The following is a 26,905-nucleotide window of genomic DNA, read 5'->3' as shown; positions in this document are numbered from 1 at the left end:
GCAGGATCAGGATGCTCCTCACCACCAGTTTTTGAGGCTCTTGTTTACTAGAACTAGTTTAGCAGCCGTTATGTCAATTGTTGGCATTCAAGTATTTCATGCACATTCAACCAAGTCTTTCTAAAGATGCATTGAGGATGGATTTGACTGTTCTCCAGTTTTCTGGTTGTAACACCACAGAAACTGCTGGTTTCCCATGGCAACGTTTTCTTTCTTGGCAAATTTTGATATTTTTGTCATATCACCTATTAACTTTCTCTTCTCATTTTTCTTGTATCAAATTGCTTTTCTTTTCTTTTGTTTCAAAGCCTTCTTCCTCCAGCATACCCTCCTGTTTCCTTGGAAAGAAACAGGAGTAACCATCTTGTTGCTTTCTTCCACCTCCTCTCATCATGCCCTTGTGACTGATGCTAGAGATCTGCCTGCAGCACTAGATTACATTTGTGCAGATGGCTAGGGACACACACATACACACGCACGCACATACACACAGGGGTTTGCATTAATACAGCTGGCTGGAGGTAGGTGCCCCAGTGAAAGTAGTGTGAATGCATGTATTTGTGTTCTAAAGAAGCCTGATCTGCACATGAAAGGGACGGGCGAGCAAAGGTCATCCTGACAAATATTCAACACGGAGGAATTTGCCGCTGCTTGAGGGGTTTTCGATTCATGGTTGGGTTGCTTTAAAGATGAATGAAAGCAGGGAGGCAATAGTATTATTGGGATTAGTGTGGCATTATGCAAAATTCAACCAGTCGACAGATACAAAAACTTGCTGACTGAAAGCCTAACTCTTATTAATCAAACCTTTTTCACCCACAAATGTTAAAGGCTGTAAGTTTCAGACAAACTTCTTTTAATTATTCTCTAGGATGTATGTTGTTCACATATTGAATGTACAATTCCATAATGATGAAGAGGATGTGTTAGCATCAACAATACACAATAAGAGTGAACAAGGAGACACAATAAGTTGAAATACTGAGAGTGATTTTTAGTAATGGCAGTATAATAAAGGGAAACTATTGTGGAAATCATATTAATTCATTTGAACAATTGTCAGCCTGTTTGTATTCAATTGCCTTTACTTTTATTTCTCAACTTTCTCTCCAATAAACTACTGTTTTCAAACTATGACAGGACTTTTTATGACTTGTTTGCAATACAATAAGTTATTTTTTGATATTCTTTGTTATTGACTTTTTCATGAGAACTACTTTTTTCACCATGCTGTTGTATGACTTTTTTATTACTTTTCTCGACAAACTAGAGCATCAGCCTCATTAGTTTTTAACTACATTACTTTTTACCACTTTTGCAGAGGCTATATATACATATATATATATATATATATATATATATATATATATATATATATATAGTCTCTGCATTAAAAAAAAATCCTTTCTGACACACTAGCATCTGAAAGATGGCCTCTCTCTAAGGAGAGTCTGTGGGACAGTCTGACCCTGCTGCAGCTAACAGAAAACCAAAGATGGTGAAGAGGCTCAATTCCCTCCAGCTCGAGGCAGTGACTTCGTATGCGAGCGTTTTTAAGCTCCCCTGCTTCCCCTCAAAGAATGCAAACGTGGAAGCAAATGCTCCACCGCATCCATTTCTCCTGCGACACGCTGTCTGTACTGCTTCTCACGTTCAACCCGAAAGGCCTCATGTAACCGCCCCACAGCCGCATCACGTGTGAGAAATTAGCAAAGCAGGTGGAAGGAATCAAGAGAGAGGGACACCTGGCATGAAGATTAGCAGCAGGTGAGGCGGAGGTTGCGTTGTCATGACACCCTGTCAGGCTGAGGTATATATAGTATAAATGGTACATACAATATATGCCTGTCAGACACGTAATAGCCAACTACATGTTCTCGCTGCTCTCAGGCAGTTGTCTCACTGTCTTTGTTGATGGTTCTGAAAGTTTGACTTGAACTCAATTGGCAGAGGACAGTTGAATAATTGATGAACTCTGAAAACTGAGCTGAGACCTGCACAGATTACAAAGAGAGTTGTATCTATTGTGTGAGAGACGTGCAAGTGGAGACCACATCTGATACTCCCGCGGTCTCGATGGTTGATTAACCAGAGGTCTCCCTCACAATAAAGTCACCGTTCTAGTCATCAATAATCACTGTGAAACATAAAGTAAGGTGGAGTGTGTTAACTCACACAAAGGTGGCGCATCCGCGGCTTGGCTTCCAACATGCGAGTTCCTTGTGTGTGCGCAGGAGAGGAGGTTTATAATTATATGTTGATTTGTTATGTCAGCTTGGAGTCCACAGGGGGAAGAGGTTGAACGCGCGGCCCGGAGTAAACGTTTCCTTTCACAGCCCAATCTTTGAGATTCACGTGTGCTCAGTGCCACTGATGAAGAATACTGAATTTCAAATGAATGATCCGTGATTTCAATTAAGGATGTGTGTTAAATGGGGGTATGTTGTCGCTGTTGCTTTGTGCCTATTGTGTTTATTATTATATATTTATGTGCTTGTGACTGACTGTAGTACCAATTACCCCTCGGGGATAATAAAGACAACCTTGAATCTTGAGTGTCATTGGAATTATTTAAATACTAAATTGAATGTCTGTGAGCGCTCGTGTGCCACGTGTGGCAGGTGTGTACTTGACTGCGGATACCGGTGTTGCAAACAGGATTTCTTCATGGAGACACTTGCATGTGGTTCACAGTGGGTCAGGTTGCGCCTGTGTTGTGGTTTGATATTAAGGACAGGCTTTATCATAACTTTCAGCTCAGTAGAAGCATCCAATGCTCAGATGGAGTTCACTGTCTGATTGGTGGGTTTCCTATCCCATCACACAGGTTTGGTTGCAGCCCCGTTGGTCCCTGAATGTGTTATTAATAAATTAAGTTATTAACGATGCGGGCTTTCGGAGGAGAAGTTACATCGCAGCAATATGCAGGAATCTTGAAGTTGAATTTGAAACATCCAAACATCCACTGACTGTGTTGGCATGTTGTGTTTAATCATTCATCAGGTAAAAATGGAGAATAACTGTGTCTACGAGGTGTCCGAGAGAGGAAGAGAGAGCTCAATGGTTGACTTAATATTCTTGAAATAGATTTGATAACAGATGGCGAGACAAGATAGAGAAAAAAGAAAAAAAAGAGACAAACGTTAAGAGATGAGGAAGAAAGGATGGAGAAAAAATGAATGTGAGATAAAAAAAAGGGTTTTGTGATAGAGGATGTGTAGAAAGACACACGACTCACAAGCATCACACACATTTCTTTCATCACATACATCGTTTTATTTTAATAACAAAGTATACTGCAATGTTTTAGGTTATAATAAATAAATGTCACTAACCCATTGCTATTTTTTTTCAAAATGATCTATTGATTAAAATTATCGACTGGATAAAAGCGTAACACAATGTGATGGTGGCTGATACGTCATCACACTGCGCACATGAGAGATTAGAAAAGACATACAAGAGAAAAAGAGCAGGAATAAAGGTGTTAGGCTGCTTCTTGGACAATGTGTACCCTGAAATTACACCGGGCGTCGACAAAATTCACAGGATATCAATCTATATATAACAACGAAAGCTTGGATGTACTGCACAGTGTCTTTGTGAGCGTGTATCTGTTGTGTGAGGCGTTTTTTTTCCATCCGAGTAAAGGATCCAAAGATAGACGCGTCAGATGTGGTACGGATTCTAAAGGCCTCAGAGACAAAGCTCTTTGCAGAACTTGACTTGAATGGACTTGTGTTGAGAGCCGCTCGGATGTCAGCGCCTGGAGTCGTTTCTCCTCAGGTCGGTGCGTCCGTGTGCCGGGGGGGAGGGGGGGGGGGGTGGGATTGGGCAGGTGTCAGCACGAGACAGGTGGTTATTCGGATGCGCGTGCCTCCCTCTGTCTCTGTGGAGCTTCAGCCTTCATCTTGAAGCTGTCCCAGCAGGCGGGGTCTTCCTCTGTCAGAGGAGAGGCCGAGGCGATGAGGTCACTGAACGACAGCAGCGTAAAGGAGGTGGGAGGAGGAGGAGGAGGAGGAGGAAGAAGCTGGCAGTGAGAGAGAAGGGAAATCATGTGAATTAGTGCAATAGAGGCGATTGTCTAAGTGCTACAGTTAATGTTTGATTTCAGTTTCTACAGAGTCATTACAGTGATTGTTTTATAATTCATAGATTCATTATTTAGGCTGTAAAACAATAACCCTCCCACATTGCAAGTTGCAATGTGCAACGTCCAGACAAGAGTGTTGATGAGGTTGGAAAATGTTGAATGAAGATTACACAAGAAACTTAAACCTACAAATCTTTGGCTTTTTTTATACAAATAAGGTAAAATGTATTTAAATCAAATAAATCCAGTTGTCCCTCCATCATCTGAAATAAAATATTTTTCATTACTTAAAAAAAAAAAAAAAAAAAAAAAAAATCCCTTTTAGTTATGCATTCTAGAAGGTTCTTAATGAGAGCAGCTGTACATGTGATGTGCCCTCACCGCCGAAGAGCCTGCATTGTCTGCTGGTCCGAGTGCGACAGCAACATGATGATCAGCATCCAGCAAGCTCTCCTGCAGAAACACACGCACACACAGCATATTGCTTGTATATCATTATAAATAGAAACCCTTCACAAAACCAAGTTCAGAGCAAATACTACAGGACTGATGAATAATAAATATGTGCAACACACTTTCATACATTCAGCCTGCACGCATCTTCAACTGTTGGATATATGCACGCGTACATTTAGTATCTGTTTGCAAGCAAAGTGAGATTCCTTTGATACCAAGAAGCATCAAACAACTATAAATTAACCGGTTAGCCTAAAGATAAATCTGATTAATGAGGCCTTTTACTCAATATTGATCTCCTTAATGTAACATAATACATGCTCGATGAAAAAACACTTAATATGTATCCCCGACCTACTGAGTCTTTAAAATGGTAAAAATATGTATTGTAAATAAGTTTTTATTTTATTTTTTTATATTGTACTCAACTTCTACTCCAAATGCAATTGCCTTTGTAGCTGGAAAGACACACTGGAACATTAAAGGCCACAGTCGGAGTGTGTATACGTGGGAGTAACAGGTGGTGGTGTGTAGTGGGGCTTAGTTACAAAATAGATGAGAGTCAGGGAACACAGAAATAAACTCAAAGTGAGCTGGATTTAAATGTTTAGCATTTTGTTTGGCTTGTTTGCTAGAAAAGTGACTCTGAAAATGATCATTACCATGAAATAATTTCACTATTAAAATTGGTTGCAGATTAATATTCTCTCAATAATTCCATTAATTGACTGTTTAAGCCCCGATTTGCCCTTAATGCATGCATTAACATGGAACCCCGGACATAAACTGTTTGTGCCCCTTCCATCCGGCACGAGGCTGAGGTCCATCAGGACTAAGACCTCCCGCCACACAGTTACTTCCCATCGGCAGTCGGGCTCATCAACAGAGCCCCCCCCCCAGACTGACTCTCACTCTCTACATGTACATACACTTTGTCACTTTCACTCGTCACTTTCTGTTAGCTGGTGCACTTTATCTTTATTTTTAAACTTTTTCTTAACTGACTAACCCATAGCATATATTTTCTCATACTTTTTATCTTAATCCTGCACTATATTGTCTGTTGTCATTGTCACACTGTCTGCTGTCATGCACCAACCATTAAGTCAAATTCCATGTATGTCCGACATATTATGGCAGAGTCCTGATTCCTAAGGTAGCGACAGTCGTTCAAACCGTAAGTATTATCGTCCATCTCCCTCTAATTTCCTTTGCTTCACCAATTCATTCTTTGAGTTTCAACTCTTTATAATTAAAAAAATAAAATGAGACATCCTGCATGTTCAGGGTTGCTTCACTTTGCCCTACAACCTATAGTTCAAAGTGTTCTTATTCCCCGGTGTGAAAAACACAGACACCAATACAGCATTAAGCCTTCGTGACCCCCGAGGGAGATTGAGAAAGGAGACTTTACATCAGGCTTAACATCAGGCTTCCCAAACCAGTGGTGACCTTTTAACAGTCACTTGTTAATCCACCAGCCACTGGGCAAGTAGGGAAAAGGAAGAGGAGGCGAGAGGGAATAGAGAGGAAAAATAGAGCAGTGGGGAAACGCTATAAAAAAAGAGAGAAGGTACCGAGTGAGAGAAAGAGAGAGAGAGGAAAGAAAATAGGAAACATTGAAGGGAAAAGCAGAGAGGCCGAACGAAGTTGAGGAGAGCACAGGAGCAGAAATGAGGGGAATTAAAATGGGAAATAAATGGCGACAGAAGATTGTTCTGTCGTGACAAGAAGGTGCAGGAGAGCCACTTGAAAGCTCGCTTACTGCAATCTCTTTGGTTATTTCTCCACCTGGCACATTATCATATAAAACACTAGCTGCAGTATTCTACCTGCAGATACATCTTTAAATTAGACCTGAAGGACTTAGCTAAAAACCCTCTATGATTAAAATGTGAAATCATTTCTACAAACAGTAGACATTAGTACTAGTTGCACATATTTGGAAATATATATATTTTTAAGACAAGAGTTCTTTAGAAAAGGACATGTTGTGCGTAGTTGCTTACCAGAGCCTCGTTGGAGGTGTGAAGTTGCCTGGCAACCAGCAAAAACTAGCTGACATCATACAAATGGCATAAAATTAATGAAGGTGTTTAGGAGCAGATTTCGTCCCCTCCAGCTTACGGTCTTCATGCTAAGCTACGCTAGGTGTATTCTTGCTGTAGCTTTGAATTTAACGGGATGGATGTGAGCGTGGTGGTTTATTTCTTCAACCCCTCACCTTGGCAAGAAACCAATTGGCGCATTAATATGTGATCACAACAACATGGCGCAGTGCAAAGCTCCTCTTGGGCAATTTAAAACATAGATAGAACTCAAGAGAATAGAAAACCAGAATAAAACTCACAGAATGTTAAACAAGCCAAGACATTAGTAGAAGTCACAGTAAATAAGGCGATAGCTTAAAATTAAACTAATTGGGTTTTAGTGTTTTTCATTTGATCTTTTTTTTAATTTTTTTTAATCCTGATTAAATCCCCTTCACTCTTCAAACAGACTCACTTCGAAGACCCAGTTGTCTTCTTCTTCCTCGTCTAGAAGCATCTTGGTCTGGCGCAGTGCACCTGTCTGTGAGAGCGGTTCGGGGGACACCTGAAACTCCACCCTCTGCAGGTTGAAGCCCAGGCCCGTGCCGATGGCTTTGATGAAGCTCTCCTTCAAGGCCTCGGTTGAAAAAGGGAAGAAACTCAATTAGTTACATGCAGAAAAGGATCACCAGCACATGAGGAAAAAGTCATCTGCATGCCTATCAGAGCCAATATTGGGTCAGTCTTTTGTGCTTCTTAGTGTATTTTTGGTATATTTTGGCTCAGTGGCACAATAACTTAAAACCACAGCAGATGGTAATTATCCATACATGCATAACAGTGTGTACACTAAAGAGGGACTTTGTGTGAATGTGTTTGTGTCTAGCCACAAACAACCCTGCTCGCCAGCCAATGAGCCACAATAACAGTATTACATGGCTAATCGCTATGGCAACCGTCGAACTCTGCCATTAGTCAACAGTGTGGTGATGATATCAGAGCTTGACGTCTTTGTGCCACCCTCTCAATCTTGCCACATCTTTACTTAGCACCACTTTTACTGTCCATCTGTGTGTGTGTGTGTGTGTGTGTGTGTGTGTGTGTGTGCGTGTGTGTCTGCAAGAAAACACACAAGAAAAATCAAAAACAGAAGGAAAGAAAGAACTATTATGTGAGACCGCGGCAATGATCTGAAATGCCCAGCAGCAATGCAATGTGACAACAGGGCAGTATGGTTCCTATGGTTACCCAGTGGCGGTAGAACGCGGCAAGCTGCTGGTGCTCCAAGCTGCTTGATTGGATGACGCTCCACTCGTAAGCTGTAAACTGACGAGTCATGATGCGGAAAAACTCTGGCACAGAGCTGCTACCTAGAGGGAAAAAAGGAGGCAGAGAAAGTGTGAGGGCCAAAGATAGGGAAGAGAGGAGAGAGAGAGAGAGGGGGCCAAAGATAGGGAGAGAGAGAGAGAGAGGGGGCCAAAGATGGGTGGAGGGGAGGGTGGGGTTATTCCAACAATCAGGTTTTAAGGTTACTGTGAACTGTTCCTTTTCTCTGAAATATCTCGTAAAAGCAGTGATTTTAAAATGAATGTAACTGCGCTTTTCCCTCAACCTTTGACATTTAAAAGGCAACAGTGGCCTCTTGTGGTCAAGTCAGAAAATACAAAAGCACTTGCATGTTAGCTAATTGTTGGAATGCATTGATGCATTCCAACTATTCTTCGAATCTTTATTCTACTTATTCTATTTCTTCCGCACCTTTCAACTCCTTCACACTTTCAGCTATTAAGATTAAAATGTGCAGCTCCTTCAGGGGAGGGGGCTATGACTCTTCAGCTTTCTAGCTCTTATAATTGAATTAATATATATTAAAATCAACCTTTTTAACATGGTTTCCAATGGATTCAATTTCCGATTCAAATCCTCTCAAAACTTTTTCAGCTTTTCCAATCTTTCAGCTAGAGACACCATTTAAACTTTAAAACCAATTTCATAAAAAAACAGCTTGTTGATATCTATTATACTTTTTTCACAATCACTAATTATGTTTCATTAGTTTTTGGGTCCTATTCGAAGTTGGAGTGTGTGGTAGAGTGCGGACAAAGTCAGAAAACAACAGAAGGTACATGTTTTGTAAACTGCTAGTTGAGGAGTTTTAATTGAATTCTTACTGTAAAGTTTGATGAGGCCTATCAATTAATAGCTTCTTAGTTTGAAAAACAAATATTCTGTCTCTCAACCCCTCCACCCACTCACCCAATACCATCATTTCAAAATAAAAGCTGCAATGATTATCTGTAATTTAACCATAAAGCTTAGGATAAAGCGGTTTCATTGAATACTTATTGCTCTTTCAAATAGTACTACAACTACTTCTAATATGTCTAGTACTTATAGTAGTAGTTCTAGTATTTCAACAGGCCCGGCTAACCTGCATGTCAATGTGTCCTTGGGCAAGACACTTAATCCCAGCATTGCTCCTCTAGCTGTGACTACAGTGTGTGTGAATGTTAGTTACTGGTTGGGCAGGTGCCACTGTGTATGGTAGGTCCTGTCATTGGTGTGTGAATGGGTGAATGATGTTATGTAGTGTTAAGGCGCTTTGAGTGGTCAGAAGACTAGAAGATCGCTGTACAAATCTATTTTACCAAGTCCATTTGCTTTGATTAACAAACATTCTGTCTCCCAAACCCCCCCCACACAATTCCATTATTTCAAAATAAAAGCCTCAATGATTATCTGTACCTCAACAATGGGTACACCACAATTGCTTTCAAATACTAGTGAAACTAGTACTTACTTCTACTGCTGCTAGTACCACTATTACAACTATAGTACTAAACCTCATATTACTACAAAAAATGAATTCTCAGCTTCTCCTATTTCTATTCTTTCAGCAACGGTTAATTTCAGCTTTTATTATTTCTGTGTTTTCAAATTCATAGACGCTTCTCCCATTTGTTTTTTTCAATTCTTTCAAGTTCATTGCATCTTTTCTCGTTTTGTATTTTCAGCAATTTTTAAATGTATTTCAACTTTTTCTAGTCTTCCAGCAATGTTTAGAATAATTTCAGCTTGTTTCATTTCTGTATTTTAAGCAACTTTTTGAAATTAATTTCAGCTTTCTGCATTCCAACGCATTTTCAGCAGGAAATGCATTTTCTAGTTATAATAGATTTGAGTGGAATGAATGAAATGAACAGCTGACAATTTTATAGTTATTTTATAGTTTAATCTTCAAGCTTTTGGCATGATTCATTTAAATAATTATTGGAAAGTCTCACATTACAGAGATATCAACATAACTAACTGATAATAATAATACTTGGCAATAAAAATGGCTTCTTCTGAAAAACAGAAACTGACTGAGAACTCAAGATTCTGATGGCAATCATTCATTATATTTGTTTCTTTTCTTGTGTGTCTGTGACAATGTGTGTTTAGTTTTTTTTGTCAGTAACTCAAATCCTTACGTCAAGTTTAACTATTTGAGAGAAAATATCCTCTTGTAAAAACTTTTCAGCCTGCTTGGTATTTTTTCCTAGGTCCTAGTTGACAGTACAACATCCTGTGGTGTCAAAGTATGTGCACTTTTCTGTTGATATTGCCAATGCTGCTTCAGCTTTTACCCTTTTTATCATTTTACCTGGCATTGTGATCTTCATGATATCCACCCCCACCTGCATGCCCTGCTCTGCAGCGAGCACCGCGTAGTCTCCCTGGTGGGACAAGTTAAAACTCCAGGACGGCGTCTCGGGAAGGGAATCTGGACCGACCTGGATGACAAAAGAAAGACAATAATCAAAGTGGCTATTTTCAATTCAAGAAAGGTATTATAGTGAGGAAAGCTATGCCATGTTTCAAAACACAAAAAGTCAAGTCAGAGCACATTACATTTTGTGTCATGAGCTCCAATATTACCCGTGCCTAAGTTATATCAAAAATAATAATATACACAAATTCACCTGAGCAAAGTGAGGTCTGGTGACTCAAACATATAAAATACTATGTAAGCTTTATTTCCGCCATTAAAGTTTAGGTGCATCAACTTGTCTCCACAATCATCAGTCCCCCACTGATGGCCAAGTCATTACAACCTCATGCTGTGCATCACACCCACATATCCTTTGTGTCTGTATGGAGACCCATTTACGTAAAATAGTAACAATAATGGTATGGACCTTCATTGGTGTTGCCAGGTACGGTTTTCCTCTGGGGGATCGCTCAAGTGTGATCTCCGACCAAGGGATCCCAATCCTATCATGCACAAATTTCCTCAGCAACAACCTTCCAGCCTGGGGAGGTAACGGAGTGACACATAAATATAACTGGAAGGGGGGAAAAGGATGCAGGTTGGGTGGAGGTCTGATAAATAAGCCGTCACTGTTTTACTGTCACTCACCATGGCGGACTTGGCATCCCTGGCGAACACAAACTGTCCGATCCTGTCCTTCTCCTCTCGCTGAACGCAACGAGCAGCGAAAAGCCAGTCGGGCCTGGTTGGTGTCCACGACCCGCAGCGAAAAGCCCAGCGAACAGAGCCCATCTTCGCGTCACCTGCGTCTGGTCATGTGGACTTCACCACATCTCAAGTTTGTGCTAACGTTAGCATCGCGCGTTAGCACGTAAGGTATGAATGAATAATAATAAAAAAAACTCCGGACAAGTTGTATCTGATGCTTTACTACTTTGACGGTGGTTGCCCTGCGCAGTGCATGACTGGAGGAAACTAATACAAGAAATTCCGTCAGAGGTTTTGTGTATGACAGCGCTGAGCGTGCAGAGAAAGCCGGAAGAAATGAGAAGAGATTTGATGTCGTCATAAGTGGGCGCGGTGGATAACTGACCAATAGGAGCAGTGGTAACGATACACAGTTTACGACACCTTCAGGTGTTCTTGGGAATATTGTAAATTTTTTTTTTTTATTGTAAAGGAAACGCGTTTTGATATCAAGGAATATTAACATTTGTTGATACCCGAAACATATGGGAGACCCTGATGCATATTGACCATGAAGCTGGTGTAAGTCAATCGTGCAACTTAAAAAAAAAAAACTCTTACCTGAAGATCATCCTTGAAAGTAAATCGCATGTGTCCTTTTAAACAACATTTAAAGATAGTGCTGTGCTGTGTAGTGAAAATCAATATATTTTTGGCGGGCATATTTTTTTCTTCACGTAATTTGATTAGATTTCCACGGAGACCGGCATATTAACTGTTTCGATTACGTGATGTGTTTTTTTGCGGGTTATACCTGAAAGCACCATTAAATTGTACATCTACGATGTTGTTTTGATTACGGTACATTTGTGAGTGTAAGGTGAGTTGTCTTCACAATATATGGCACATAATGTTTGATTGGAGGGGGTGTTTTGATAGGGTACGCACGGGATTACGTTACATTTCTGATGTTGATGAAGAAACGTTTGGTCAAAAAACCTTGTCTCATAGCTTAGCGTTCCAAAAAAAAAAACGATATTTTTTAACCCGACATATTTTAGAGATACATAAGGACATAACCGAGAAGCACATACTGCTTCCAAGTGTTTTGTCTACGCGACGGCTAAAAGAAGAAAAGCACATCTCAAATATACTTCCAATAAACCTGCAAAGGCTACACGTGTGCTTTTATTATTTCAGTGTCGTCAGCCGATAGATATGAGGTCGATATTATAGTAACCCATTTTAAGAAGTAGCCATCGAATAAGATTTTGTTGATTATGCGCTGCAAACAAATGTAAACATCTGCACTATTTCTTTGGCGACAACCTCTGATTCACATGCAGGAAGACCGCGGAGTCCCTTCGGCCTGTGATGCTTCTCTACCTGTGCGTGCTCACCTGGCAGCGGTACGGATCGGGGAATAAAGGCGGAAAACCCTGCAAGTCTCGTCTTGTTATTCTGTGGCATCGGCTGCATCAAATCCGGATCACATCAAGGCGAAACGGATCCCGCCGCTGGGAAATGTGAAGACCTACCTCTGATGATTTAATCCTCCAGCCAACCAGGTGTGACCTTTGCAAACTTCACACACACTTCTCCCCCACATGGCATCACAGAGCCAGCAGCTAGTATAACAACTGGCATCGGTCTCCCAGGCGGAAGGCTTTTCCAGGGAATACGGGAATACCTGAGAATACCTGAGCCACCGAGGGATTCCTCCCTGATCAAAACCACTGTGATTTTGAAGGAAATCACACCCCCCTTTACTCTGACCTGTGATCTCTCTCTCTCTCTCCCTCTCTTTTTACACACTCACCCTCACTTTCTTTCTTCTCCATTGCTCCACCCATACTTACACCTGCCCTGTCTGCTTGCCCCCCCCCCCTCCCCAGTTGTCTCTTTGTCTCCCTCTGTCTCTGGGGTTTCTGTCCCCTGCTTGCTGCCAAGCTGGATTTCCTGCAAGTGAAGCATCTGAAGAGGAAGAGGAAGAGCAACTACAGCGTGAGAGAAACACAAACACTCATCAGGGAAATCCACAAGAGGACTGACGTGTTGTTCTCCAGACAGCAGGTAGCGATCTCTTCACAAACATCACTTATCCACTTATTCCTTCCTTTTAAGTCAGTTTTAACCTCTTGTAAAATATGTGAAAATAGTTTTCAGAATCAGTTTTTTAATTTTTTACATACAAAACACACAAAAAAGCAGAAAGGCACATTTAATATATATATATATATATTTATATATATATATATTCATAATTTCCATTACTATCACCAGACTCACACAGGGATCCACATACGGGATCCTTGTTGCAAATGTTTTGATGTATGTTAACTGATGTACCATATGTGTGAAAATAAATGTATAGTGCCAAATACATAAAAATATCTTTTGGCTGTACAATAGAGAACCATTTTTGTTATACATGTAAGGCTTTTTCTTAAAAAACCAACAGTTCTGTTATTCTAACAGGAACCTGCATTGTTCACACAGATGTACGAGAACTTTGTCCTGTCAAACAGCCGTGGTGGAGATTGTAAGAATAAAACAATTCAGTTGTTGTGTTTTCTTCTCTTCTCTCTGCGTCTGCAATCAGAACACCGCCATTAACGAGCTGAAGAGACAGGCCTGGGAGGAAGTGGCTCAAGGTGTTAATTCACTGGGGGAGGGGGAGCTGCGCACTGCCGCTGAGGTACTTCAATCATCATTTGATATTTTTACGTGCATGTAGATATATATACAAACCGTTAAAACACCACTACCTTTCCTTCCCAATTTCCTTTGCAGGTGAAGCGCCGATACCTGGACTGGCGTGCACTGGTGAAGAGAAAACAGCTTCGGGCGGAGCCCTCTTTCCCCTCCTCCTCCTCGTCGTCTGCCGCCCCGAAGACTGAGTACGACCAGTCCTCCTCTGAGCATGAGGCGGCTTCCTTGGGATCCGGGTGCGACCAGCTGCTCGACCTCTCGTGCCTCTCGAAGGATTGTCACTGCGACTGGCCGGAGCTGGCGTCTCTCGGCGAGCCGAATGGGCAGGCCGCGGGTGCACCTCCGGGGGTGAAGATGGAGGACGATGTCAGTGAATACAGAGTAAGGATCAGAACTCATCATGAAGCACACATTGGTGCCTGGGCCTGTAGAATAACTGTAGATTAGACATGCAAATTGAACCTCCGAGTCCATCAATTAAATGAGCATGTAAATGAGGACACATTTATTGTTTCAAACACCTTCAGGTTTTTTGATGAAGAGGGTGTTCAAATTGAGACAAGTGGCCTATATTGAGATGCAAATATCTTCTAATGTGTTCATTTGTTTAATTAATACCCTCATTGGCAGAGGTAGTGATGTTAAACCTCGCACAGTGATGATGCCAGCAGATGTTGTAGCTCAAGTGGCTCTCGTTAAGCCGTCCTTTTGATTGGGCTCATTTGGGTCCACAAGGTAAAAATTTTACGGGAACCGTTAATTCATTATGATTTATTCTAACTTGACATGTAAATGCTACTTTTTATTCAATTATATTTAAATGTGTTCACGGATAAAATCAGCATGTGTGCAGTCTTCCACAAATATTCTCAAAAAACAAATACTCCCACACCATCTCAGTATAATTAAGGTGTATCCAGTCTGCATGATATCAGCCAAACAATCCTCCATAGTAACTATGGTGTTGAGCCTCATCTGTATTCAGTGTACTCAATTTGAAAAATCCCACACAAAATACAACGCTGCAGAGGCCGATTCCATGATTTTTGTCTCAATTGGTCAATTTCCACAAACGCTGGTTCCTGCATTTCCCCCCAAATATCCCATTCATCGTGTGCCTCATATCCGAGACTCTCTCACGGAGTGTAACCCAAACATGCAAACGGTGCACAGCACGTTAAGAGTCTCCCTCTCTCTCCCGTAGCTGGACGCTGATGGCGACATGGGAGACGAAGAATTAGACGAAGACGATATTCCCTCCCTCCTCGACGACATTGAGTCCCACGGGGACGTCTACCCCCACCACCACTTGGACACGCTGGGCTCCTCAAAGGCTCCGACCTCGACCACCAGCAGAGGACTCCAGGCCGGCCCGACGGCGACGCCGGGCCACGCCGCGGCTGCACAGAGCCACCACGACAGCCCCGGGACGGGCCTCCTGGTTGCCTTCGAGAGACAGCGACTGGAGCTGGAAAAACAGCGCCTGGCCGTGGAGACCGAGCGCCTGGCGGTGGAGAAGGAGCGCCTGGCGGTGGAGAAGGAGCGACTCCGCCAGATGGAGGTGGACCGGGAAAGGCTGCAGCTGGAGAGAGAGCGGTTGCAGATAGAGAGGGAACGGCTGAGACTTCTGCTGCTCGGCCAATCAGAGCAGGTCAACTCCTCTTTTTACGTCCCGCCGCAACAGTGCCCGCCTTCCTCCTCCACGTCTTCCTTAACTACCGGTCATGAAGGCCAGAGGGAGAGGGATAGAGAAGGTAAAGGCTGGATGCCCGTAGTGGATCTGGAGACGGAGAGGATAAGACTAGAGAAGGAGAGGCTGCATCTTGAGAAAGAGAGGCTGCAGTTTTTTAAGTTTGAGGCAGGCAGACTTCAGATTGAGAGAGAACGCCTCCAAGTGGAGAAAGAGAGAATGCAGCTGCACAAAGACCATCAGGGCCACTGAGAGGAGGACCATTTGAAAGAGAGAGAAGAATACGTACGATTTTTACTAGTTTCAGGAGTAAATCTAATACTGAAAACAACCCAGAATGTGAATTGCATCAGCAACTGTTTATTTTTTAAATCAGGTTCCTCACACACACACACACACACACACACACACTCATCCTTAGCATTTCTGACTTAAAATCTGGCCAAGGACAAGACTGAGAGAGAGGGCTGTCATATTTATGACCAAAATGATATAGCAGTGCCTTATGATGTCTTCATGAAATGGGGAATGGGACAGAAAAGACGCCACAATGATAAAATCTAAGATCTGTATAGCTTGTTTGTCTTGAACACATTTGTTTTAAATGAAATGTTTTAGTACACAAATGCACACAAAGTGCAGTATTAAACATAAAATGCTAGGCTGTGAATGCAAAACATCTTACCTTTTGTAGAAATGTTTTTTTGAAAGAAAGGGATCAGAATTGCTCTGCATTCTTGCACTAAATTCGTGCCATTTTTTTTTCTACGTCATGGGCGCTTGTTTGTATAGTTTAGCCTCCAAAATCCAAAAACGAGACCACAGAATTTTTATGGTATTGATGTTTTGTTTGTCAATGTGTGTTAAAATATAGTTTACACCGTAATGCTTGAGACTTTGTATATTTGTCTGCGAATTTTAAACGCTATGTTGTCTATTTTTCCCTGCAGACATTTCAATTCCATAGTAATCAATATACTAGAAGTGGAAGTAGTCATTGAAGCCTTTAGTTGTCTGGGATAAGGGCCGCCATTATGTTGTCGTTTTGTCAGAAGTTACAGTATTTGGAATGAGAGAAAGTGCCGTATAGACACCATACACAGCTCTGTTATAAGCATCGACCTGTCAATCATAGCGACCTAATGCATACTCTGCTTCTTTTTGGTTACTTTTAACATCAGGCTATATTGACTCCACATTGTCACCATGAAGCAGTTTAGGTTCAGGCAACAAAAACACTTTGTGGACAGTGTAACAGGGTTCGGCGGATAAATTGACTTTGCATTCAGTACAGACTACACAATGCAAACAAATGAAATGCAAAAAGGCAAGGAGGTGTCCTTTTTGGCACAATCAATTATCTAACATGTTAAATGGAATCCAGTGATCATAAATTGATTATTAACACCATTTACTTCACCTCTTTTTGTGACGTGTCAAAAAAGTCTCCTGTGAAAAACTGACTGGATTTGCTGCTCCTGCCGTTAAGATTTGTGGAAAAGAGCATCAACGGTGGCTGCTGGTGGTTATTGCATGCTAGCAAATGGAAAGGAAATAACCTTTGGTTTTGTCCAGCTCTCTAGTTTTGTTGTGCTATGAATATATTGTGTGTTACTGGCTGCTGGAAATTCTAGTTTGCTTGTGTGTGCTAACGTTTACATACATTAAACACATGGTGCCATTTGGTTATTTTGTAAACTAAACCCCCTTTTAAACTATTGTGTGTGTGTGTGTGTGTGTGTGTGTGTGTGTGTGTGAGCTTCTCGATATCAGGTCACACTTTTTAAAAGGATTTTCTTCAAATATGTGTAAATATTGATGCTACCTTTTTTTATGATTTCATCTTCCTCTGTTCATAAAAACTTTTATTCTTGGTGAGGAAAATAAATGTGACCTCCAGAAGAAGTCCGTAATGATCAGTTAAATAAAATGTGTGTTCCCCAAAGTGCTGCTTTCAATGTTTCAGCCTGTGTGGTCCCTCTCTTGCATAGATGTTCTGCCTTCGAAGAATAATGGAAAAAGAGAATGAGAAGATAATTAGACGAAAACATTCCTCTCCTCTGTGTTCTCTGGATCAATGCAGGCTAATAAGAAGAGACAGGCGTTTGAAATCGGTTTAAGAGCATATCTCTGAGTCACGAATCCTGCATCTTTAAGGAGTCAACTTTTGGCAGATTTGAGTAAAAATATTTATTCCAGTGACTTTCTTTTTTTTTTTGGCGTTTAATATTTAATTCGTGTGTCATAGTGGTATAAAAGCTATTTACTACAGAAGGGAGCAATATACTTTTAATTGAACAGAGACCATAAGCTCTTTTGATCTCTTTAAATCACCTTTGCTGCTACGGATGCTTTTACAAACACGCACACACACACACACACACACACACACACACACACACACACACACACACACACACACACACACACCTCAAAGCAGGAAAATGGTATCACGTCAGGCGATGCAATTTTACAGTTCAGGGCTTCACATCTGAATTGAAAGAAAAACATAAAGGATTCCTAGTGGAGCAGAAAAAGCTGAAAGATACTGAAACATTGTCAGTTTTAGAGGATCTCAAGGTCTTGATTCAGATGTTCCATTTGACTGAGGCTTTTCGTTAAAAGTGAAGATGGGAAATACCGTTTTTGATGGTACTATCTTTTCTGTGCTGTGTCTTTTTGCACGTTAAAAGGTTCTACGTTTGATAGTTAAAGGAAACAATATTCAATTTTCAGCTTTGTAATTGTATTTCAGCTTTGAACCCAAACATGTTTGCATGCTTAAATGTAGAAAAGAAACTCTCCACAATATACGTGAACTTATTTTGTCAGGAATCTGTTTTAAACCATTTTGGGGAACTTTTTGGACTTTCACATTGAGATTGGGTATTTATTCCAAACTGGAAAGCTGTTTTAAAGAATTATATTGGCAGAGGCTACATTCCAAAAATTAATGGTATTTGGAATTAAAGAGCATGAAGGTTTGAAGTTCACTTTGTGCAGCAAATCAGGAGCTGTGACTTGGTTCAAAATGCTTTTTGCATCCAGCTTCAATACTTCAATAATACATTTGATTTCTGTCTCTGTGAGCCTCTATACATTTCATTCTGAGATTGGCCAATAATTGGAATGTGGCTTTTACTCCTAGTTAAATGAGAAAATTGTTAATGTATCACAGGATGAGGGAATAGTTGGAGGCAATGCAACACATATTTCATTTTCACTGTGATTGAAAAGAGCTGTGATAATCATACTGAAAAAAAACAATTTTCCCAATCCCAACTTGTAATCAGTTCCATTCACTCTTTAATATAAACCAAACCTATTTTAGTTTTCAGATTGCATTAAAACGGAATAGTGCATTTTGCAGTAATCAAGCCATGTTGTACGTTTGATCGATGCCAACTTTTATGACGCAAATTCTGTAGATAGAATAGTTAAGTGTGTACGGTGTGCAGTAAATGCACATTTTCAGCAGCCACCATGTCAACACAACAGGGTACACAAGAGGCTTGTGGGGGCCAAGGCACATGGTGGAATTCAACTTCCTGTCCGATTGTGAGAGACATTGCAAATACAAAATAAGTGAGGAGCTGTGAATGAGTAATCCGGGTTTGAGATAGATTTCCCAGAAAGAGGAATGCAGAAAAATGGGTAAATTAAGAATGACAGGGTGTGTGGGTGGATAAAAAGAATAGAGAGAGAGAGAGAGAGAGAGAGAGAGAGGGATGAGGATGGGCTGAACAGGAGGAGGGTGATGAAGAGTAGAAAGAGACCGAGACTGAGACGAAATGAGCCAATAATAATGAAAAGGTGAAAAGGCTGCTGTCGCTTCAAAGTGACAATAAAGGAAGAAAATTCAAGGTGTGTGAGTGTGTGTGTGTGTGTGTGTTCATTTGCACGTGAAAGTGCAAGGTTAAAAGGTTGCCCTGAACCAGCTCAAATTGTTATTTTGCTTCATCTTTGGGTAAATGGGAAATACTTGTCAGCAGTAACCCAGCATGGTGTGTGAGCTTGTGTGTGTGTGTGTGTGTGTCTCTCTTTGTGTGAAAGAGATGGGAAATAATGGGAAATACTTGTCAGTGATGGCTCCGCATTAGAGGCGTCGGGTCCCCACGGATTGAAAAACCGAGCCCAGATGACAAAATCACAGCAGGGAATTTAACCCGTGACACCTGGTCTCCACCGGGGGGGGGGGGACGGAACTCTGTGAGGCTTCACATGAAACCGAAAAGGATACATTTCAGAACCGGTGAGGCCTGAATTCTCCGCTGAAGTCGAGGACATTTCAAAGCCGCCGAGTAATTGATTTGAGCCGTGATTTGATGGCTAAGTCCCTCATTATAGCCGCGCGGTCATTTTCGAGTCCCCAATGGGCACAATTACAATGGAAATGTTCAAGCTTATGACTTTCCTTTTCTCTCCAACCGCTTTGGTCCAGATGGAAATAGCTCGAGAGCTGCAAAAATGGATTGGCACACATTGTTTTACGCACCAATGTCGACCTGAGGATGACGTGTGTGGCTTTGAAGAGAACATCTTGAAAACAATTGCATTAGTGTGCCATATGAAGTGGTGCACGCATTCACGTTTGAACATCGACACCTTTTGACCGACAAGGTGGACGAGGAGGAAAGATGAGGAAATGAGTGTCTAACAAAGCTGAGTAACACCAATACTTATCCATTAATGATTACTCAAACTTGATATGTGTACCAACTCTAAATTAAAGAGAAGATGTCAATCTGATTTGGGGAATAAAATGATATTATTGCGATGTACCGCAGGCTGGTTGCCGTGAGCAGAATCCGTGAATAAATAACCACGCAGACACAACAGGTTCAGCATTGATGTTTTACTAGAAAAAGAAAACAAATGGTAAGACAAAAAAAAAACAAAGAAGTAAAGAAATAATGTCCAAGCCAGAATGTGTACAGCCACACAGTCTGCTTTTCGCCGTCTACTTATGTGCTGGAGGTGGGGGAAAAAAGAGAAACCCAACAGTGTCATGTACAGTTCTACCTGCCTCCTGGTGCGAGGAGAGTTTGATCAGCTGCACCTATGCATCGACAGTAGGAACTGTTCCCAGCACTTCTCTCATGTAGGGATGCCCCGGTGCTGCCGACCCGGGTGGAAACTGTCTCCCTTATTATTTTTGAGCCTGGAAAAGAGTTGCTTTTAAAACAATTATTTTCCATCTATGCTACTGCCCGTTAAGTTTGACTTGAATGCATGCAGACTGATGCGGTTGAGGTCTGTGTGTCGGAGTTCAACAAAACAATTTGACTCTTGTCAATGTTTTGAGGTTGTGATGTAAAATGAATGCAGCGTCCGGCACAAGGAGCCAGAGGGGATTCATCGGCTGCCGTGTGGTCTGAAACGGTTCGTAGCATCGATTGCTATTGCGGGATGCAGTCATGTCCTCAACATGTGCAGACCCTTCTCAGTTTGTTCTAGTGTTGGCCTTCAGTCTGAAGCAGACTTCCATCTGATGACAAAAAAAAAAAGCATCGAGGCGATATGAAAAGCCACACAAACGCTACGCTTGCCAAATGTCGGACAGCTTTGTTTCCTTAGTCGCAGTAGCCACATCCTCTCCAGAGGCCTGACTAAAAAGCTCCAGTTCTGAATACTGGCACCTACATGATGTCTCAGGGGCCCACCAGCTGAGGGTTTTGGGGTAGAAACAGTGTTAGACACTGACAATCGGTGAATAACTACTGGTGAAACAGACGGACACAGATAAAAAAGGTCCGGGACCTCTCACTGCGGTGCTGCAGTGATGTCAGCTGACCCTGTGTATGCAACAACGTGTGTACGTGCGTTTCTACCTATGTGTCCGTGTTACTGCCAGATGGACATTCAGTGTTGAGCAGGACACACAAAGACTGTGGCTTATTATTATTCTCAAGTTATCGAAAAAACAGCCATAGAACAGAATGTATGCCATGGCCTCGGACAATCTGTGATCAATGTTTTCTATAGCTCTCTATAGACGTATAGATATATATATATATAGATTTATTTATTTGTCGTATATATAATATGTAGATTCATAAAAAAAGATTTGATCTTAATTACAACAAGTGGCATTTTCATTTCATATTCATTATTGCAATGAATTGTTATTTAAGATGATTAAAAAAGACAGGTGAGTTCTGTTTTGCTACGCAGTTATTTACAACAGTTTTAAAAAGCAAGCTCTCTGATCCGATACCGATCTCAAATGACAACAAAACTGCCCATTAGAGTCATTAGCTCAAGAGAAGTTGAAAATGCGCACCCCACCACAGACCAGTGGTTCTCAACACCGTTTCGCCCCTTGAAACAAAGCTACAGTATTCGCCCCCCCCTTGCTGGGAAACCTTCAGCGAATGATGAACTTTGATCGCACAATTAAAACGTTTTTGACTATTTAACTCCCCGTTTCCTCCTCCGCTGGTTTTCTTCACCAAGGTCCCAGCGTCCGTGTTGAGAAGCACTTTGTCAGGTAGCCATTTGAGATCTGCCCATGCCTTCATTTTTTATCTTCTTTTCTTTCCCTCACTGAATATACAGTTTAAACTTTGCGCTTTGCCGTTCAGCAAAAATTATTCTTCAATTTGCTGTTTAGGATTTCTACCGTCATGACGATGCTGTTGATGAAGGACTTAATTCGTTACTACTAGTTTTTTCATTTACAAACCCCTGTGAATTCCGAGGCCACACGTGTCTGTTTTCGAGGTTACCCCCCCCCCCCCGTTCACAGCTGTGTGGGCTGATTTTCCCGCCGGTTTTGGAGCAAGAAATCATTCCGTATGCGTAGTAAGAAAGCATTTCATTCAATTTGAACAGTCCGTGGCAAAGTAGCAAATCTGCTCAGTCCGAACGTTCAAGCTTACAGTTTTCTGGTCTTCTAAGGGTGATAGTACCTGGCTCTCTTTGCAGGCGAGTTACGAGGACAATGACCACCATGATGATGAGGATGGTGATGATGATGATTCTTGGAATCTTAATAAGGCGCTGTCAAGGGTGCGGCACGTTAGCAACACTGTCCAACGTAGATCTTTTTCTTCCTTTGTATTTGTTCTATACCATCAGCTGCAATCATCACCTTCATCACCATCACCATCATCATCATGATCAATTAATGCGGTCATATTCACAGCTCATAGTTAATTTCATGTTCAAGTCTGTGCTGGCTTTCCTGTCGGTTGGTTGGTATCCGGATGGTGTCCTCTCAAAATAATTAAAACAATGCTGCAGGCAAGTGTGACAGTCTTAGTTGTCCTTTGTTGTTTTTTTCTCCATTGTTCACTCCGCAGTTGTTTTTCACTCATTTCTTGTAAAATAAGTCGATGGCAGCAGGAAAGTGACACGATGATGCGTGGCGTGTGTTTGTGTCGTCTGCAAATCTGCAATTATATATAGATATTCATGTGTGTGTCTCTCTGTGCAAGTGTGTGTGTGTGTGTGTGTGCGTTATGCAACAGAAAAATGGATGGTGTGTAATTGCATGTGGGTTTGTTTGTGTCCTTGTCGGAGTCTGTATGGTTGAAGTGTCGTTAAGGCACAGGAGGTGTTTTTGGTTTTCAGGGCAGTCCGGAGGAGATCACTGCAAGGCCAGGGTGTCGGAGGGAGGCGTGGCCAGCATGCACGGCTTTGGGGCAGTCTGGCGTCAGTACACGGCCGTTCTCCCCGACACTTCCTGTGATGGACAGACGGGCCTTGTTCCGCATGGCTTCAGAAAAAGACAGCTACATGAGGAGAGGTGGGGGATGTGGACGGAGAAGAGAGTAAAGATGGCAGAGTGGAACTTTAGTCTGGAAAAGAAATCTTGTCATTGGCACATGCAAAGGTTATGGTTCTATTAACACAAACTGCACCCTTGTCTGAACTCTGTGAAGTAAACGCTCCTCCAATAACAAGCTTTCTTTGCCCATTGAAATTGTGCACAAGCGGGGCTGCACATTGGTTACGTGCCTACCCGAGGCCGCCTTACAGAAGGCTGCTGGACATGCTACGCGTGGCGTGGGAGGCCCGGGGAGTGGGGGGGCACACTTCTCGGGTAGTAAGACTCTCACAGGCTTTGCCCTGCACACGGAGCCGGATGAATGCGAGCCCAGCCCCAACATCACAATATCCTAACTCCACTTATCCCGACAGACTACGGAGCAGCGGGGAGGATCTCTGCCTGCCTGACTACAGGCTCGGGAGATTTTACTCAATAAGCAGTCCCACAAGACATCTCTTTGGATGGGGGCATAACGAGAAGCCGCACCATTTCGAAAGCACGCGAACAGCTGTTCGACTGCGTCGGACGGAGGCCGTGTGTTCAACAAAACGTATAATAAAGCACGCACTTGGCAAAGCAGATGGAATCCTTGTGCCCCCTTCTATTTTTGCCCCTCACATTAGGGAGGAAGGCAGTAGGCGTACATATTATGGGGTACGGACGTTTTTTGGGGGGAAGTTACGCCCTGATTGGTCAGCTCCCTTTGTGTACATTTTCAGTTGGCAGACTTGACATCGTGATTGGTGGAAAATGTTACCTTTAGGGTTCATTAGAAGGTGCAGTGGGTTGAAACAACTTTAAACAGCACATTTTCTTTGAGACAGAAATTTCTATGAAAAAAACACGTGCCCAAAAAACACTTTCATGCATGTGCCTGTGCAGTACACACACTGAACACAAAAGTACGCAAACAGAAAGATTTGAGGATGCAATCACACGCAGAGTCAGAACACTACTGTCGACGTTTTGAGTGTCTGAATTTCTAAAGATTTCAGATTCACTGCAGTATTATCCAAGTGTATTTCACCTGGCTTAGGGTTTGTAAATCCAAACATGACATTTTTTTTTTCTGGGACCGAATGAATGTGAATGCTATACACAATTGATATATTTGGGTGAACTACTTCTCTCTCTTTTTCTGATTGAAATTCACCATAAGCTGATTGAAATAGCATTTCATTTTCTGATGCTCTGGGCGAACGTATTTGATTTCAATCAACGTGCGTAAGGCGATTCTCTTTGTTCAAACAAACTGAAGTAGAGGTGGAAATGCCTGTGACTTAATGTGTGAGTGGATCCCAAACTGCACATTCAAATCCCACAGTGCAAATGCAACAGCATCATATGTGAACTAACAGCAAAAATAAATGCAAAAGCACGGACAACAAACATGTACACAGGAGACGAGTGGATTTGGGTTGTAGACATCTGCATTTCAAAGGTGACCATGCATTTCTGGGTTTTTGGTTAACTGGAAAATTCATATTCAGGTGAGGATTTGAAAGGATTTAGAAGGTGAGGACTTTGGAAAAAGACAAAAGGAAAACATGAAGGAGTGATTTTTCCTTGAAGGTTTCAGATTTATAGAGAGGGAGTGACTGAGTATACTGCTCGGAGCAGGGTGACGCTTCACGCAGACGGGCTACTCCGTGATGTTCCCATATCTTACGATTGGCTCTGCGGCTTTCGGCAACGCGTAATGAGGAAAACGGGCTTCGAAAAATGTGTCTACGACGAAGCGTCTAAGAAAAATATTCAAGGAACCTCTTACATATATTTAGTCCCAAACAGTCCACTAGCTTATCCGCAGTAAACCGTGTACTTCATTTAAACTTGACATCACTAGCTGTAGACAGATAATAACCAATATCGTGTTCATTATGATTAGCTGTGATTATTTCCGTTTTCTGGTTATTGATCTACTCAAGGTTGATTATCAAATATGACCGTGCATGGCCTCTAAAAGTCGGCAAAGCAAATAGTCAAACGGGGGTCCAAATTTCAAATTTCGTCGACAAACAAACATCACAGTCACGTTTTTTTAACAACAGCATCCCAGAGTAGCCGTTCTACATGAAGTGTTTGCCTCATCAATTATTCCTGTGCATGGACATTAAGTAACTGGGCTGTCTGGAAGTTGTTAACGCTGGAATAAGTCAGAGTCTCTGTTGGACCATCTGCGGCAGGAGTACACAACTCCACTTTATAGGCGACACATTAAAAGTGCAGTGGATGGATAGGACACAGTCCTGACTACTCGCCACCACAACTGGGTAATGTCAATTTGGTAAGACTAAAGTGTGGCATTTGTGCCCTGAAGGATATTTTAACTTCATTCCTATGTGAACACTTGATGTTTCTATCCATGGTCTGAGAGATTGACACCAGATATAAAACAATTGATCCTTGAGTCCATCTCATGTAATCCAAATATAACCACTGCATCTATTTTAATGGGTTGCTAGCAGGATTAGTAAATGTTTTCACCATAAGGGATTTGGTTATAATTAAAATATTAAATAAGATTAAGGGTTTTAACATTTTAATGGACGTAATACCACTAATTTAAATGGCAGCAGGGTGACTATCATCTATGGACAAAAAGAAAAAACAATTAAAAACTGCTGCAGAGGGAAAAAAAAGAATCCCTATATTTTTCCCTGTTACATTTAATGAATCCCATAAAGACTCAAACTTACTTAATTATGCATGTTACCTAAATGGACAAGATTAAATCAGTATTTAAGGGACATTTTGAAACTGGACTGTCCCTAAATGTACCTAAGTGCAGTCCATAAATTGGTTTGCTCAGGGCGAGCAGACTTTGAGGATCTTTAAAAAGGAGGTATTTTACACGCAGTCATGCCCCATAGAACTTTCTAGTTATACAAATTATACTAGACACCAAATGACATGAAAGCAACTTAATAGTGTTTTTGAATTCCTGACATATCAAATTTAGACCCAAATTATTTATATTTAATGCCATCATTTTAGCTAATTAATTTGTAGCCCTAAGCAAAGCAGGTTTAATGAGGAACACCACATTAACAGTGAATTGGTAATGTAGAATAATTCTATAATCTTAAAATAGTTAAAGAATGTTTTTTTTGGAGGGGGGGGGGGGGGCAGAATACTTCTTAAAGTTCTATCTACTTAACTGTTTGAATGCCCTGTTTTATATACTAATGTAATGTCATATAAATTATTTAAAAGTAATTCATACTTTTTCAATGAAGAAAAGTGTTGTTAGTTGCAGCCAGTATACAAAGGTGTACTCTGCACAACGGTAATCCCTGAGGATGGAGTTGTGCATCCCTTCTCTGTCATATTTTGTTAACATTTAGCTGAAGTTACAATGCAGGTGTCTAATCACGTCATGAGCCAAGAGCATCACCATCACCATCATCGTCATCATCATCATCATCTGCAGCCAAAGACGATGGAACCAAATCTGACGTCACACAAATACAACCCCACAATGGCCAGGGGTGAAAACAAATATGAAATCAAAAATCTAAAATAATTTTATGAACAAACAAAACAGCCAAATTTTTTTTCAAAACATGTACAAAAGCTACATTGGTTCCACAATGCTTGACCACATCCTCATCACCACATGAAGAAACAACACGGTTGGCTGCTGCATCCGCGTCTACAACAACAACAATAATCTACAGCACCACCACCATGATCAACACCACCATTA

The 26,905-nt window shown here is 41.5% G+C and overlaps 3 protein-coding genes across 7 annotated transcripts in view; 1 reads left to right on the top strand and 2 right to left on the bottom strand.

Annotated features, from left to right (window-relative positions):
• Nucleotides 1–3,174: 3,174 nt before the first annotated feature.
• Nucleotides 3,175–11,548, bottom strand: aasdhppt (aminoadipate-semialdehyde dehydrogenase-phosphopantetheinyl transferase). 2 transcript variants are annotated; one of them, XM_037469107.2, is made up of 7 exons: nucleotides 10,982–11,548; nucleotides 10,761–10,874; nucleotides 10,226–10,355; nucleotides 7,828–7,949; nucleotides 7,055–7,216; nucleotides 4,475–4,546; nucleotides 3,175–4,030 (listed from the first exon to the last, which is right to left on the bottom strand). In XM_037469107.2, exons 1-7 carry the CDS (start codon nucleotides 11,123–11,125, stop codon nucleotides 3,860–3,862), a joined length of 915 nt encoding a protein of 304 aa, XP_037325004.2. In that variant the 5' UTR covers nucleotides 11,126–11,548; the 3' UTR covers nucleotides 3,175–3,859. The 2 variants fall into 2 exon arrangements, with proteins under 2 accessions (XP_037325004.2, XP_037325013.2); XM_037469116.2 differs by lacking the exon at nucleotides 10,761–10,874.
• Nucleotides 11,549–12,627: 1,079 nt separating this feature from the next.
• On the top strand, nucleotides 12,628–22,552 carry msantd4 (Myb/SANT-like DNA-binding domain containing 4 with coiled-coils). The gene is given in 7 exon segments (XM_062561636.1): nucleotides 12,628–12,640; nucleotides 12,918–13,093; nucleotides 13,623–13,718; nucleotides 13,814–14,113; nucleotides 14,937–15,707; nucleotides 22,350–22,389; nucleotides 22,503–22,552. Coding segments are annotated over 7 exon segments (1,446 nt in total).
• gria4a (glutamate receptor, ionotropic, AMPA 4a) overlaps nucleotides 20,263–26,905 on the bottom strand; it is a 77,576-nt gene continuing 70,933 nt past the window's right edge. For 2 of the 4 annotated variants that reach the window (XM_037451393.2, XM_037451479.2), the window contains exon 18: nucleotides 20,263–23,158. In XM_037451393.2, the coding sequence (XP_037307290.1) occupies nucleotides 22,994–23,158 (165 nt within the window). In that variant the 3' untranslated portion in view covers nucleotides 20,263–22,993. The remainder of the gene's footprint in view (nucleotides 23,159–26,905) is intronic. The other 2 variants (XM_037451565.2, XM_037451649.2) reach the window with 1 other exon arrangement.

This window comes from Pungitius pungitius, chromosome 3, assembly GCF_949316345.1.
Source record: "Pungitius pungitius chromosome 3, fPunPun2.1, whole genome shotgun sequence".
NCBI classification, from domain to species: domain Eukaryota; kingdom Metazoa; phylum Chordata; class Actinopteri; order Perciformes; family Gasterosteidae; genus Pungitius; species Pungitius pungitius.
Note: the sequence above shows the minus strand (reverse complement) of the source record. Positions and strands in the feature narration are given on the sequence as shown.

What these genes read in the sequence shown, in the direction of transcription:
- aasdhppt (XM_037469107.2), bottom strand. Translation starts at nt 11,125, where the DNA reads ATGGGCTCTGTTCGCTGGGCTTTTCGCTGCGGGTCGTGGACACCAACC. An exon ending in GGGATGCCAAGTCCGCCATG is followed by an intron (nt 10,875 to 10,981) that starts GTGAGTGACAGT and finishes TTACCTCCCCAG; the next exon opens with GCTGGAAGGTTGTTGCTGAG. An exon ending in ACAATGCAGGCTCTTCGGCG is followed by an intron (nt 4,031 to 4,474) that starts GTGAGGGCACAT and finishes TCTCACTGCCAG; the next exon opens with CTTCTTCCTCCTCCTCCTCC.